This window comes from Orcinus orca, chromosome 14, assembly GCF_937001465.1.
Source record: "Orcinus orca chromosome 14, mOrcOrc1.1, whole genome shotgun sequence".
In the NCBI taxonomy this organism is placed as follows: Eukaryota; Metazoa; Chordata; class Mammalia; order Artiodactyla; family Delphinidae; genus Orcinus; species Orcinus orca.
The window spans coordinates 57,553,615-57,569,963 of NC_064572.1; the positions used below are offsets into that span (position 1 = coordinate 57,553,615).

A 16,349-nucleotide genomic window follows, 5' to 3' on the forward strand; every position below is an offset into this window, starting at 1 on the left:
TTGAAGCTGATTACAGGAGGGGGGCTGTGCGGATCCAGAAGGTGCAGAAGTTGTCAAACATTAGCAACGCTCAGCAAACAGCCACAGGACAGCCCAGAGGGGCAAGGGTTGCCGTTGGGCACCGGAGAGTCCTCTCTCTTTACCATCCCTCCCTGCAGTACGTTTCAGCTGGTTTAAGTAGGATTCTGGGCCCACTGCAGCCGCTTCCGCTGACTAAAGGCCCTTAAGGCAAAATTCTTGGATCCCCAGCAAGGAGGCTATGCCTGCACACCCTGAGGTTTTCTCACAGGAATATGCTTCTTGCCAGTCTCCGACTGAGGCCATCTCCAAAATGACTAGGACAGCAAACTTAAGAAAGTGACACGCAAGATTTTTTTTTTCAGAAAAACTTTTTTTTTTTTTAAAAGAAGAGATGGATAAAATGACTTCTGCTCTACTCCTTTATGAATGAGCCCAGTTCTGTTGAGGACAGGATGATAGAAAGGAGCTGCTTAAGCGATCAGGTGGCCTGGGTGTGTTGCTGTCCATGATGGGCACCCCATATGCACAGGGCAGTAAATGGGGGGGAGGCGGGGTCACTTCGCTCTGTTCTCCCTTTTTCTGAGTATGTGTGAAGTCAGACGCCATCCCACCCTCCTGAGCTCAGAGGAGAGACAAAGACTTCATTTGCTCTCCGTTTCTACTGCTTCTAAGCATTTTTTTTTCCCTCGGAGAATGGTGCTTTTCAACTCTGGACGCACATTAAAATCAAACTGGGAGCTCTTTTAAAAACACGGATGTGTGAGACTCTCAATAGACCAATTACACCAGCCTCTCAGAGGCTGGGACACAGCCAGGAGTACATTTTAAAAGCTCCCCAGGTGATTCTAATATGCAGCCAATGTTGAAAACCGCTGGTCTATTGGATGGACAGATTTAAGAGGAGGAAGTAAATTTCAAATCAACTGTGGATGATTAGATGGAAAGGGCTCCTGGAGCCTTTAGTTTATTCCCTTGGGCAGACAGGAAGTTGCAGTCACGGGGGGCTGCATCTCTCCTGGAGTCCAGGGTCTGGTCAGTAACTGAGAGTGGCTGGAGAGGATGAGGCCTCCTCGCTCTGTTCCCACCCTCATCCCACCCCGCAGCCCTGCAGTTTCACTGCACTTAAGTTGTGGTAAAATCTGCAAAGAGAAAGGAGTTGGAAATGTTTTAAGTGACATTTCTATTAACGCTTCACCTTTTCATTGCACTTGACACTTGGTGAAGATTTCTCTCGTTCTTTATCTCACTTGATTCTGGCCAAGACCCTGTGCAGAGGGCAAGGACCGTATTTTTATTTCCATCCTGTATATGTGAGAATCCTCTCAAGGTCAGTTAGGCAGGAGGTGCTGGGTCTGGGCTCCTAAACCAGGTCTTCCAAGGCCTCCTTTTTTTTGCCATAGCCCTGACCACACAGGACTCCTCCCTGGTTGGCAGTGTGGGCACAGGGAGGGAAGGACTTCTCACACATAGACCAGAGGCAGAACTGGATACTCCCAGCTTTGGCAACAGAGAAGCCACATGGTGTCGGGTGAGAGCTTTGAAATCAGGTGACCTGGGCGTATATCCAGGTCTGAGACACGGTAACTGCGTGATGGATTGTGTTTCTGCACCTGAGAAACAGAGTAACCAAATGTACGGATGAAATGTACATAAAGTGCCTGACTCCTAGTAGGTGCTCAATAAATGAAAGCTATGGTAATATTATATTAATGCCAAGAGAAGTTGGGGGCTGGGTGTAGGTGGCCAAAACTGGGTCAATGATTATGGCCTGTTTTTAAAACAGGTTAAAGGCAGGGAAACTTAATAACAGGAAACTGAGACATATCCTCCACAAGTTAATCATTTCTTATTGTATTGGGAAAGCTGGTGATTAACTCTATGGGTGGTTCTCCTGACTGTGGTTTAAAAGAAAGCCATGCGAGAATCCTAAGTTTTCAATAATTAACAGGGTGCTTATAGCTCCCTTTCTGCCCTTCTGTCTTTCTGACTCTGGATCTTGAGATGTTTAATCAGAATTTAGCAATGCTAAGATTGGCTGAGGGATCCAGGTGGCCCGCTGCTCTAAACCATGTTCCCAGTTGCCTTCATTGGCTTCTTTGAAGAATGACCACCAAGGGGAGTTTGTCAGTCCGAAAGGTACAGGATTTACTCAAAGCAACTTCACCAAGGATTGCTTGAACCAGTGAAAATACAAAGCTGGAAAACCTTGCCTCACCCTACCCTGTAATTTGACAGATGGTTTTGTCCAGGATTTTCAGATGCAATGATAAGCAAGCATTAAATTTTGAAACTTCTAAGTCATTTTCTCAAAACAGCCAATTGAATGTAAGAACATTTCCTTGTGTTTAGAATCTAGAATAAACTAGCATCCAGTTTTGAAGCTGTAGAGTGAAGAGCGTCTGCCAAGAAACGCTGCATGTTTGGGGCGTTTTGGTTATTCCTTTAGTGCCCAGCATCGCGGTGTAAGTGAAAGTGATCACGTTCTGTAATGGATAACGGGTTAGGAGGAAGATGGACAGTGAGCCAGCCTGGGCTATAGCAGTGGATTAAGAGAAAGAACCTCCCAAAGTCTGGAGCTATTCTGGACTGAGTGAAGGTTCTGCAGGAGGTAGAGAGAAGTCACAGATAAAGCAGTTAGCAAAAAAATAGGGCTTCTGTTGGCGTGGGGCAGAGACTCAGCCCTCAGGAGCGAGCATGCTCCTGGGCATAGGAGGCCTACATCAGCTAAGAGCATCTAATTTCTTCAGTGGTTGGAATGGGTTAGAAAAGCTAGAAGTAGAAGCAGAATGGTAACGCAAAATCAGAATGACTTCTCACCCAGGGAGGCCCCCAAAGTCCCGGGTCTCTCTTCCTAGTATTAATTGAGCACCTACTATTAACATGTGTCAGACTCTTTTCTAGGTGCTCTGCCCACACTATGTTATTCTCTTCACATCAGAGACTCTAGACAGTAGATGATCTCATTGTTCCCATGTTCAGACTAAAAAATGAGGATGCAGAGGTTAAGTAGCACGCCCAGGGTCTCACAGCTAGTAAATCTGGGCCTGGTTTCAGCCAAGGAGGTCTGACTCCAGAACCTTCTTCACCCCTTATGCAATGCTGCCTCCTACATAAGTAGTTGGTTTCTGTGGTTCCACTTCGGGAAGGTATAGAAGACATCTGGGGTCAAGGGCTGCATCTGAATCCCTTAGCATCTCACATCTCTAAGGATCCTCCACAGAACTGATACATCCGCCAGAAGTTCAGATTCCTGGTGAAGACAGATTCCACTGTAGGCAGTTAGGATTTGGTTAGGTCTGCTGTGAGGTCTGCAAATCTGCATCAGTCTGCAGGTGATTCTGAGGCACAGCCCGGGTCTACTGCTCTGAGCAGAGCTGTGTGTGTTGACGAAGCAGCCCTTGTTCTCTGCTGGAAACTCTGGCCTGGAAGTCATGCACCAGTGACCTCTCACATTTTTACTTTGGGAAATTGAACAGAGGCCAGCCTCCACGATTTGTGCTGCTCTTAGAAGCACCGTCAACATGCAGAAATGAACAACTTGTGAAAGGAACACCACATTAATTTTGGCCACTGAGTCTCAAAGTCAGGTGGAAAGTTCAGTTCTAATTGAAGAAGACTCAAAGGGGAGACAGTCAGGACCCACAGCAGGCTGAGTCTACACCCAACTAGAGTGGGTATTCCTCTCAATTACAGCTAATAAGATAACTGCTGTCCTTGACCTTCCTCCGAGCCCTTCCATTTGTGTGCCTCTCCAAACTCATCACTCTGCCCTTTCCGTGGTTCTTGTATTAGAGTCAGCTCTCGCTTCTACTCCTTGAAGTTTGTATCTGGGATGATACACTTCATTTTCCCCAAGGAAAGAAAGAAAAAATACGAATGAGAGACATTGACTTGGTAGAACTTTGAGAAACTGATAAGTATCTGGTGCTGGCAAGAGGGTGGTCCTCTCATAAATGACCAGGAGAGGTAAGAATTTCAACCATCTGTAAAAGCCCTTAGCGTTAAGTAAAAACTGCATATACCTGTTGATCCAGCAAAAGGAATGTCCACTTTGGGGAGTCCATCACATAAAAATAAAAGCAAGAGTGATTAGTGCAGTATTGTTTGCAGTGGGGAAAACTATCAACGGACTGAATCAGTAGAGGCTGGCTGAGCAGATCCGGGGCCCCCGCACTGTGGAGCGGTCTGTGAGAATCCAGAAGATGGGTTCACATCGTACACATCGGAAGTTCGTAAGGTAGTGTTAAGTGACAAAAGGATGGTATAAAATTAGAAAAGGAAATTTTATTTAAAAAAAGAAAAGTAAACCCTTTGTCTGAGCAGAGAGAAAGGCAATAGAAGGAGATGTACTAAGCAGGAACATGGATTTCCTCAAGGAGGAGGAGTTTGGGGGATTAATAATTTTTTGTGTTATGATGGGTTGAGTGGTTTCAAGTGCACATTTTACTGCTGTGATTAAAAAGAAGAGCTCTGCGGAATCCCAGCTGTGCTCTCCTTCTGACACACACTTTCTGCCTGTTGTAATCCTGCATCTTCCCCCCGCCTCCCTCTTAGAACCTCACTTTCCATTTGGCCACAACATCACCTCTTTTCTCCTGGCCCAACCTCAGCCTAACCGGGATAGACCATAGTTCAGGCGGGAAATGCTCATTCGGAAACGGGCAGTTTCATTCTGTGCTTCATTCATTCTCTCTAATTGAGGGTGGGAGGTGGGTGGGGACTGTTTGCTCGGGACCACTGTGCAGCGGCCCTGGTTATCTGTTGGTAGGACTTGGACTAGAGAGGACGATCTGTTGCCATTCCTACATCTACACTCATGGTCCTATGCTGCTTTGGCAAATGTGTGAATGTATCTTGCAGAACAGCCATTTTTCTGACTTCATGGACAGACAAACCGGGTATGTCACCAGGAACCTGCTGGCAACCCCCATCGTGACGGGCAAGGAGGTTCTTGCTGTGGTTATGGCAGTTAACAAAGTAGATGCATCTGAATTTTCCAAACGGGATGAAGAGGTAACGCTAACCCTGGGCATCCCATAGGAGGCTCAGGAAATTTATTTGTTGTGTAACTGAAAGAAAGATGTCACACCTAATTTGGTTTTCTCTGCCATCTGTAGGTCTTTTCCAAATACCTCAGCTTTGTTTCTATCATCCTAAAGCTTCATCATACCAACTACTTGTACAGTATTGAATCCCGAAGAAGTCAGGTAAAGAGAAGGTGACATTAACCACTCCATGCTGACCTGTCTGACAAAGCAACCCAGAGGCAACAAGCCCAGACCCTTCCTATCCACACCACATGGATAAGATCCCCAAACTTCTATCCTCAGTGTCCTCTTATGTCCCCTGCCCCACCCCATCTTCCTGTCCCTCTATCTGTAGGTACAGCTGGCTTGCTTTCTTCGGTCCGTATCCTGGGTGGCTGGGGTTTCTTCCTCTATGAGATAGCAATGATAATTGTAGTACTTACCCCACATGGTTGTTGTAACTATTAAATGGTCTTTGAATGAATTAGTTCACATAAAGCTTTTAGCAGAACTATGTATTCCTGGTATTGGATTGGCCAAAAAATTCGTTTGGGTTTTTCTGTAAAATCTTACGGAAAAATCCGAACGAACTTTTTGGCCGACCCAATACATAGTAAAGGTATTAATTTGAGAAGCACGTCACTCCTCTGTTGCCTCCTTGAGCCAGAGGGATAAAGAACAACATTGGTAGCCAGGATATCTGATTTGGACCGCTCTGTGGACCTCTGTTTCTTCATGAGTACAATGGTGGGAGGGTGGTTGGGATGGAGGACTTCCAAGGTCCCGTCCTGGGCTCACTGTCCGGGTAAGGAGACCTTTGACTAGCTTAGGATGCATGGAAGGAGGCATGTGGCTTTCTCCCCATAGGGACCGGCAGGAGCCAGTGGGCCACCAATACTGGACCCTCTGCCCAGGAACTGTCTCTGCATTTATTGTTAGATCACTTGCCCTTTGAGCCAAAACATTTGGACATGGGGACCAATCATGGCTTCTCCCCTTTCATAAACCCACATCCTTGCAAAAGGTCTACTCATCATGCCACTCAGAAAATCTGAGTCATCTGTTGGACATGTACATGTGCCAAAATGGAATTGCGTTGTTTGCAATGCAATTCATTTTATCTGATGCACCTCCTGCTTTCTTCTGACTGATGCTCCTCTTCGTACTGTATTTTGTTCTGATTGTTTTCTGTTTAATACTCACTTTCAGATCCTCATGTGGTCAGCCAACAAAGTATTTGAAGAGCTCACAGATGTTGAGCGACAGTTTCACAAAGCTCTCTACACTGTTAGAACATACCTGAACTGTGAACGATACTCCATTGGACTGCTGGACATGACCAAGGAGAAGGTCACTGTTCCGTACATTTGGTCTCACCTAACATCACCTATAAAATGCACATCACATGAAATGCAATCCATTAAAAAAAAATGGATATGCTACGTAAACTACTAGTCACGGTAGATCGTAAGAACCAGTGCCAAGAAAGTGTGGTATAGAGGTAAACATGTACGTTTTTGGAGCAAAAAAGATCTAAGCTTGGCTTTTCCACTTCCTGACTATATGTGTTCAACAAATCTTTTTTTTTTGTAATTAATAGACTTTATTCTTTTAGGGTAATGTTAGATTTACAGAAAAAATGAGCAGCAAGATCAGAGAGTTCCCATACGTGACCTCTTCCTTCCCTACCCCTGCCCTTTCCCCGGTTATTAACATCTTGTCTTGATGCGGTACATCTGTTACAGTTGTTGAATCAGTATTGATGTGTCATTATTAACTGAAGTCCACAGTTTACATTCAGCTCTCTGTGTTATACTGTTCTATGCATTTTGACAAATACATAGTGTCATATATCTGCCATTACAGTATCACACAGCATAGTTTCCCCCCCTAAAAACCCTCTGTGCTCTGCCTATGGAGCCCTTCCTCTCCCCACCCCAGCCCCCTGGCAACTACTGATGTTTGTACTCCCTCTGTAGTTTTGCCTTCTCTGTAACGCCATATAGTTGGAATCATACAGCATGTAGGTTTTTCAGATTAAATTATCTCCCTTAGCAACATGCATTTGTGTTTCCTCCATGTCTTTTCATGGCTTAATAGCTCATTTCTTTTTAGTGCTGAATAATATTCCCTTGTCTGGATACACCATAGTTTGCTTAATCATTCAGCTACTGCAAGACATCTTGGTTGCTTCCAAATTTTGGCAATTATGGATAAAGCTGCTGTTAATGTGTGTAGATTCTTGTGTGGACGTAAGTTTTTAACTCCTTTGGGTAAATACCAAGAAGGGCTATTGCTGGATCACATGGTAAGACTATGTTTAGCTTTGTAAGAAACAGCCAGAGTGTCTTCCAAAGTGACTGTACCATTTTGCATGCCCACTGGCAATAATTGAGAGTTCCTGTTGCTCCACATCCTCGCCAGCATTTGGTTTTGTCAGTGTTCCAGATTTTGGCCATTCTGATAGGTGTGTAGTGGTATCTCATTGTTTTAATTTGCATTTCCTGACGACATGTGATGTGGGCATCTTTTCAAATGCTTATTTCCCATCTGTATGTCTTCTTTGGGGAGATGACTGTTCAGATCTTTTGCTCACTTTTTAATTGGGTTATTTTCTTATCATTCATTTTTAAGTATTTTAAATACAAATCCTGTATTGGATATGTGTTTTGCAAATATTCTCTCCCAGAGTATTATATTTTCTTTCTCTTAAGAGTATCTTTTGCAGAGCAGAAGCTTTTAATTTTAATGAAGTCTAATTTTTCCATTTTTTGGTGTTGTATCTAAAAGATCCCACCAAACCCAAGTTCACCTAGATTTTCTCCTATGTCATCTTCTAGAAGTTTTATAATTTTGCATTTTACATTTAGGTCTATGATCCATTGTGAGTTGTTTTTCATGAAAGTCATAAGATCTATATCTAGATTCTTTTTTTTTTTTTGCATGTGGATGTCCAATTGTTCCAGTACAATTGTTGAAAAGACTATTCTTTCTCCATTGCCTTTGCTGCTTTGCCAAAGATCAATTGATAATATTTGTGTGGGTCTGTTTCTGGGCTCTCTATTCTGTTCCATTGATTTCTTTGTCTGTTCTTCCACCAGTGTCACACTCTCTTGATTATGGTAGCTATATAGTAAGTCTCAAAGTTGGGTAGTGTCAGTTCTTTGACTTTGTGCTTCTTTTCAGCAACTTCTTTTAACCTCCTTGATTCTTGGTTTATGCATCTGTAAAATGAGGACTTCTCTCATCAGTTGTGAGGGTTTGAGATTATTTGGAAATTGTATATCCATATCTATCTATCTATAGCTAAATGTCTAAATCTATATCTATATAGTGTCCAGCACATGTTAGGGCATAAAAATAAAGTGTATTTTTATTACCAGTTTGAGGATTTATATTCTGAAAAGTTAAAATTATTTTAAAGTAGAAATTTAAAAATATTTAATATTACTCACACAATATAATGTTCATTTCTCATCTTGCTTCATTAATTCTGTTGGAGCTCTCCTGGTTCAACATAACTAATGAATACCATATCATTTATATTTATTACTCTCCAGTGATTGGAAATTATCTTTTCACAATAATTGTTCTAAGTGGATAAACATGGGACCAAGTGTCAGGAGGGCTGAGTTCTGATCCTGGCTCTGGGAGTTTCTAGCTGACTGTATTAGTTAGGATGCTTTTGGCTGCAAAACATCAGACCCAACTAAAAGCATCTTTAGTAACATGACAGTTATTATCTCATTTAACAAGAAGTCCCAAAATAGGGCAGTTCTATGGCTGATTAATTCAGAGCTCAATACAAGCATCAGAGTCCCAGGTGCTTTTCATTTTTTCCTGGTAAAGTCTCTGCTCCCTTCAGCATTGTTGGTGAGGTCTCTTCTTGTGGTGGTAAGATGGCTATTGCAGCTCAAGACCTGGTTCATAGACATGACAAAATTGGGAGACATTTCCTACAAATATCATCCTCATCGCCCTTCGTCTAAAGAAAACCTTTCATCAGAAGACCCTTGGAAGACTTCTCCTTCACTGTCCATATCCAGGCCACATACCTGCCCTCAAACTAATTCCAGGCACCTTACATAGAACACTCGTGAGCTGTGCAGGGTCCATCTTCCCTGAACAAATCACCACCTGATAACTAACAGGTTTTGTTAGCAAGGAAGAGGGGGAATTGAATGTTGGGTAAGGCAAGCAACACTGTTGTCCATTCTACCTGACTTTGGACAAGCCTCTTAACCTATCTGGATTTAGTTTAATTGTCTATAAAAGAGCTGCTATCTATTAAGTACTTTTAGCTATGTGTCAGGGTAGGTGCTCTGTATTATTCATTTAATCCACACAATGACCCTATAGTATACATTTTATTATGGTCCCCATTTTACAGATTAAAAAGGTTGACTTGTTCAGTCACAAGTTCATAAGTGGTATTGCTGAACAAGAGCTTTAAAATTCCAGGATTATAAGTTAACATAAAACATGCAAACCAATGACCTTCGTATAAGATGTGGTGGGTCCCGGAACAGTTTGCTTCATAATGTTTAAATGTAATTGCCTCCAGGAATTCTACGATGAGTGGCCTGTCAAGCTTGGAGAAGTCGAGCCTTATAAGGGTCCGAAGACACCAGATGGCAGAGTGAGTGCAGACGTCTCTGTTGATGATACCTGTACCAGGCGCTAAAACCAGAGGCGGCCATGCGTAAAGGGAAGAGCGCTGGCTCGAGAAGGACTAGAATGTTCTAGTCCTGTGACTTCCTGGGGGGCCTTGGAGTAGTAGAAAGAGCACCGGACAAGGAGGTTGCGGTTCAAGTCCCAGCTCTGCCCCAAACCAGCTGGGTGGCTCTCGCCTTCACTCCTTGTTTAACTTCTCAGTTTCGTTTTCTGTGAAGCCAGGGCTGGGTGGATCAGTGCTTCTCAATAGGGAGGGATGCATCAGAGCCTCCTGCACAGTTTTTTAAACACACTGAGCCCAGGACCTTCTTCTGACACCCTGGACTGGGATCTCCAGGGAAGGGTTGGGTTAGATTTACTTTCCCCCTTGACTGCAAGCTTCATAGGAAGCTTGTTCCACCACGGTATCCCCGGCACACAGGAAAGGGAAGGCATGGGATGGAATGTTCAGGTTCTTCATCTGCCCAAAGAAGTAGAAAGACTAGTTTTCAAGTTGCTTCCAGCTTTGACAATGTATCCACCGAATCCTGCTTCCGAGGCACCCTGTTCAGAAAAGCAAGTGCTGGAAGCTTGACCACTGGTCCCTGTACAGCTGGGAAGGGAAAACATTGCCTGTGGTTGAGAAATTCCATGACTCGTTCCCCTGGAGTGATTAGTCGGTTATTTCTGAACAATAGAAAGAAATTAAAACACAAGATTCCCCTAGAAGCTGTTAGGCTGAATTCAACTTTCTAATATTAGTTCAATAGGCTTATTCGTATAGATAAGTGGCCAGTGATATTTCCAGTCTTATTACAGGCTTATAATTAGGACATGAGTAATTTGGTAATTTATGTTATGCAGAGAAATGTGGTTGGGAGATAAGGTGTTATTTAAATTTTAAAATATAAGTTCATTAAGGAAAAGTGTCTTCTTTGAGAAGTAAGATTTTTCTCATATTCTCTTTCTTTCCTCTTAGGAAGTCATGTTTTATAAAATCATCGATTACATTTTACACGGAAAAGAAGAGATCAGAGTCATTCCGTGAGTATTGCCATGAGGCAGCGGCAGGAGTTTCCATTTTATTTTTGTATCCAGTGCATTTCTCTGTATAGCAATGATTTTCTTTCTTCTAATCTTCTTCAAGGACACCTCCTGCGGACCACTGGACTCTCGTTAGTGGGTTGCCAACATACGTTGCTGAAAATGGATTTGTAAGTTATTGAACAAATTCAAATCTTACATAACATTGGATGAAACTTTTATTAGCCAAGAGATGGGAACAATTATGAAAGTAAGAATGCACCAGGTAAGGGTGAGGTTTGGCACAGGACATAGGAGAGAGGAATCTTGGCGGTCAAATGTAAGTGAACTAGAAACTCCTAAACTCTACAAGAAAATATTTAGTTAACATGAGAAAGATTAATCCATCCCCCAACCTCTTATTCCGCGGCCACACAAATTACAGACATCCTTTGGCAGTTCATGACTATGGTTCATTCTGGGTTTAATTTGATCTTAAGTATAGTTCCCTTGGTCAAGACTTTTGAAACAAGGAAAATTACTGACAAAAAGGAAAATATATATAAAGAAAGAACTTTGCCACTGATTGCAATGCAAAATGTAGTGAGTTGATAGATGAAGTGAAGATTTTTGCCCTGGTCTCTCAGGGGAGGGTGGGATGGGGGGACAATAGGCCAGGTCTGGCTGAGAAAGGTCAGGGGTGGGAAGACAACAAACAGCAGGTCTCCGGTAGGTCCCATAGGCCTCAGGGCCAGAGGACCAGGTCTCTGTAGCTTTCCCATTCGGCCTTGACCATACTTTCCTTCCTTCTCATGGCTGATTTCTCTCCCTAGTTGGGCTGTTCCACCATCTGTGTCATTTTTTTTTTCGCATCAAGATTCCTCCCCGCAAGAATGTTCAGTGCTTTTAATGTTTCTTTATGTTGGCATTTTTCCTTCTTCCCCCTTCAAACCCAAGTTTCTAAAAAAAAATTTTTAAGCATTTATTTGCATAGTTGTTTCTTCTTTAGTGTTGGCATTGTGTCTTGCTAGTGTTCATGCATCTTCATTATTTAGTATATGGGCATGTGAATTACAGTGACGAAAAGAGTCACCCAAGGGTCATAGGAGAAGTGAAACAAAATCTAGGTTGTCTAGTGTTTTTTCTTTTACTGTCATAAATCTGCCTCTGCTTAGTGTGAACATTTCTGGGTTCAGAATGGTGACAGAGTAAGGAAAATTCTATTGTGACTGCAAGATATTCTATCTGTGTGGGGATGATTTACCCTGGATTTCAAGGAGGATGCCCAAACTCTGAGCTTAGTTGGTTTACAGGACCAGGTGGCCTTACCAGGTGACATGATCTCTTAGTGTAGAGACATGCCAAAGGGGAAGAAAAGAAAAAGAAGGGAGAAGCAATCTTATGTCTGTTAGGAGTAAACAGTAATATATACTAACAAATGTCATGTTTTCAAAACTGCCCCAAAATAATTGAAATTTTTTGAAAAAACATTTTTTTTTTTTGGCCACACCACGTGGCTTGTGGGATCTTAGTTCCCCAACCAGGGATCAAACCCTGGTCCTTGGCAGTGAAAGCGTGGAGTCCTAACCACTGGACCACCAGGGAATTCCCGCCCCCCCTTTTTTTTTATAATTGAAATATTTTTAAATGTCCTTCCTGACCTGGTGGTAATGACCAAAATATTCCAATTCATTCCTAACTGAATCCACAGATACCACAATTTTTCAGCCTCACCAAAATAGCCAAATAGCTTGACCACTGGCCCCTGTCCTCGGTTTCCCAGCATCCCATCTACCAGGCTCTATTTAGGGTTTTTATCAAGTTTGATACCCCAAAGCTGCTGTAGCCAGTATAAAGAAATTTATGCCCCACTTAAAAAAAATTTTTTTATTGGAGTATAATTGCTTTGCAATGTTGTGTTAGTTTCTGCTGTACTACAGCAAAGTGAATCTGTTATACATATACATATATCCACTCTTTTTTAGATTCTTTTCCCATATAGGTCATTACAGAGTATTGAGCAGAGTTCCCTGTGCTATACAGTAGGTCCTTATTAGTTATCTGTTTTATATATAGTAGAGTGTATATGTCAATCCCAATCTCCCAATTTATCCCTCCCCCGTAACCATGTTTGTTTTCTACATCTGTGACTCTATTTCTGTTTCGTAAATAAGTTCATTTGTACCATTTTTTTAGATTCCATATATGCTGTTTTCTGGATAATAAAAGTGATGTGCAATTTTAAAAAATAAATTTATTTATTCATTTATTTATTTTTGGCTGCGTTGGGTCTTCGTTGCTGCGTGAGGGTTTCTCTAGTTGTGATGAGCATGGGCTGCTCTTAATTGCGGTGTCCGGGCTTCTCATTGCGGTGGCTTCTCTTGTTGTGGAGCATGAGCTCTAGGTGTGTGGGCTTCAGTAGTTGTGGCACTGAGGCTCAATAGTTGTGGCTTGCGGGCTCCAGAGCGCAGGCTCAGTAGCTGTGGCACACGGGCTTAGTTGCTCCACGGCATGTGGGATCTTCCCAGACCAGGGATCAAACCTGTGTCCCCTGCATTGGCAGGAGGATTCTTATCTACTGTGCCACCAGGGATTTTTTTTTTTTTTTTTTTTTCACCAGGGATTTTTGAATATTGAGTGAAATACTTGGCCTCGAGGACCTTGACCCATCTATAGATGTTCTCGAAAGGCTGGAAAAGCCTGGACCAAAACAGATACTGTTGATGGAAAGATCAGAAAAGAGAACTAAACTGCTTTTTGTCTCTTTTACACACACCTGAAGGATGCTTAGCCAATCAGTTCATGTTCTTTATTCAAATTAGATTATAAAAATGAATGGATAGCACAAATGAGTCCTTAAATGCTTAGACTGTATATACTGACAAAAACTTTGAAAGATGGTCCCATTTGCTTTGTAAGAGTAGTACAAAAACAGTAGACCTGGCTCAAGCACTCTCAGAAAGCACTTCCCTGGGGCCAGAGGGGCCGGCACAGTTAGTGCACTAGATAGAGAGGCCTGCTCTTACCTACTCACCAGACTGGTAGATTTTGGGGAGTTTGGTAAGCAGGTTGTTAAACTGTTGACAACTTGAAATCCTCCATGGTGGGAGTATTTACAATATGGAATTGGTTAATGATACAAATCAGGGCTTTCCCCAGCCCCTAGCAGGAGAGGCGATTCTACCAACACCCTCACTGGAGATCCCGGTTCTCGTTTCATCCCATGAATTTGAACAAAATCACTTATCCTCTTTGGGCTTCTATTTCCTCATCTTTGAAAAGAAAAGCTTAAACAATTATTAAAGTGCCTTCTAACTTTAAAATGCTATGATTTAAAGTATCTAATTTATCGGGGGGCTCTTCTCAATACTCTTTAATGACCTGTATGGGAGGGGAATGTAAAGAAGAGTGGATATATGGGTATGTGTGGCCAATTCACTTTGCTGTACAGTAGAAACTAACACAACATTATAGATGAACTATACTCCAATAAAAATTTAAAATAAAAAGAAAAGATGCCTGGCTAATACAGTGGCATATAAAATCATCAATTCTAGAACTTGGAATTTCAGATCATTCTGATCTTAACCCAGTGTCTTTCCAAACTGAATATTGGCTAAGACTGGGCCATACTAATGAATAACACTTTCTCCTTATCTGGAAGTGAGTTGTAAGAACCAATGCAGTTATGCTGCTCCATCCACATGTGTGCTTATCCCACAATACTGCACAATACTGCACAATACTTTTCTTTCCAACACATGGAGAATGTTGTAGTATAATAGAAGAAATAAACAGAGCATTCTCAAGGGACCAGTTTATTCATTTTAGGAGAGAGTACATATAATGAAATGCATTTTTGCTCAGAAATGCAAAGGGTCCTCTCTGCTATTGTCAAACTTGTTTTTATAAACTCCTATTTTATATTTTATTTTGGTATATCATTCTTGAGTACTTTATTGTCAGGTCTTCATTGGTAAACCCCTTCCCTGTGACAGTACAGTGTGTACTCAGTTTTGGAGCATGGAAAATGCATGTATTTGTTTTGTACCTGTAGTCTGGATATATAATTGACATCTTTGTGCTTTGGTGTTTCAAATATTTTAAGGCTGTAATGAGGAGTCACATTTACAGTCATCAATATATTCTCTGCAATGAATGTGCTCCCTTAATTAAATCATGATGCTGGAAAAACAAAAACAAACAAACAAAAAGTATCTAATGTAATTTTGGTGGAAAGAAAGATATTGTCTTTTATTAAGACATTAATATAAATGTTTCAGACATTACATGAAATTTCTAAAAATCTTATATGTTCTGGTATAATGTTGTAAGTCATAATTCTAGTTATTGCTTTACATATCTCAGAAATAACTAAATTTCCTTGTCAATTGCATTATTATGAACTTTCATCAAATCTTTAACCGTGGTCATTTTTAAGTCTTTTGTCATTTACAGACAGTTCTGGGTTTACTCTGATGCTTTTGCAAATATATTCCTATAAAAGGGTTTCATCTTCAAGGAATTCATGGAAAAGACTCTGACAAGTACAGGTTTCTGGTAACTGACTATATTGCTGAACTGAATGAATAAGCATTTTCAGAACTCTAATGGAAAACTGATGAATTCATAAAAGTGCTAACAAAAGATCAAGATGAAAAAAAATTAATTACACAGGACTGAGTGAACTGATGAGAATGATTATAATTTTTGTGACTTGCCATTTGAATAAAAAAAAAAATCTCCCCCCAAAAAATTAAATCCACTGGTTGTTACTTAAAAAAAAAAAAGACCCATTTGTTGATTTGACCTGATGTAAAGATAATCCGAAATGACCCAAAAATGGAATGATTTCTTGTCCTTATGGATGTGAGCAATAGTCCCTGAGTTTAGTACTTAAAGTGATGTCTCGTAATGAATATTTACTTTGGCGTACCTAAAAGGCTGTCTGGCTTTTCCCTCCTGCCCCTTAGCCACTTTCTTCCAACCCGGATCCCACATCAGAAAAAAAAAAAAAAGAAGGAAAACAGAGCCTTCCCAGCATTGCTGCCACACCTGCCCAGGCAGAAAGGCCCTTTTGCTTAGACTCCTCCTCTCCTTGATCTGAACAACTAGTTGCTTTGAATTTGGAAGAAGAATCCTTAGAGGCTGAGAGAGTAGGAAGGAGCAGAGATGGGGCTAAATGTCATCCAGTGACTTAATTAGTAGAAGAGAAGCTAACTTTGTTACCCACCCAGGTCCTTGGACTCTTTAATCAATAGCAATTGGTAAGAGGCCAGAGGAGAAATTCAGGCGAGGCTTTATTGGCACTCGCAGCAGCTTGAGGGAGCAAAAACAATACACAGGTGCCCTTGTTTGCTTCCTGGGAGGGGCGAGGGTGGGGGCGGATTGGTGGGTCGGGCCGGAGGGGCGGTTTAAGTAGTCTGCCCACCCCCTTGGCCGTGCTGTATGCAGGGATCACACGCAGTCCCCTGCTTTGCTCCTGGCACCTCAGGAGTGGCAGTTGGTTTGTGGCCTTTTTATGTCTTATCGTTCGTGATTTGCCCCAGCTGGGCATGCATGCAGTTGTTTTTAGTCCCTTATAGTTTCTTTGTATTCTGTTGCTCCAGGAGACGTTTGCTCAGA

The 16,349-nt window shown here is 41.9% G+C and overlaps 1 protein-coding gene across 3 annotated transcripts in view; it reads left to right on the top strand.

Annotated features, from left to right (window-relative positions):
- Positions 1-16,349, top strand: part of PDE6C (phosphodiesterase 6C) — a 75,662-nt gene that overhangs the window by 19,499 nt on the left and 39,814 nt on the right. For all 3 annotated transcript variants that reach the window (XM_049696729.1, XM_049696727.1, XM_049696728.1), the window contains 6 exons: positions 4,882-5,034; positions 5,139-5,228; positions 6,258-6,398; positions 9,613-9,687; positions 10,681-10,745; positions 10,849-10,915. In XM_049696729.1, the coding sequence (XP_049552686.1) occupies positions 4,882-5,034; positions 5,139-5,228; positions 6,258-6,398; positions 9,613-9,687; positions 10,681-10,745; positions 10,849-10,915 (591 nt within the window). The remainder of the gene's footprint in view (positions 1-4,881; positions 5,035-5,138; positions 5,229-6,257; positions 6,399-9,612; positions 9,688-10,680; positions 10,746-10,848; positions 10,916-16,349) is intronic.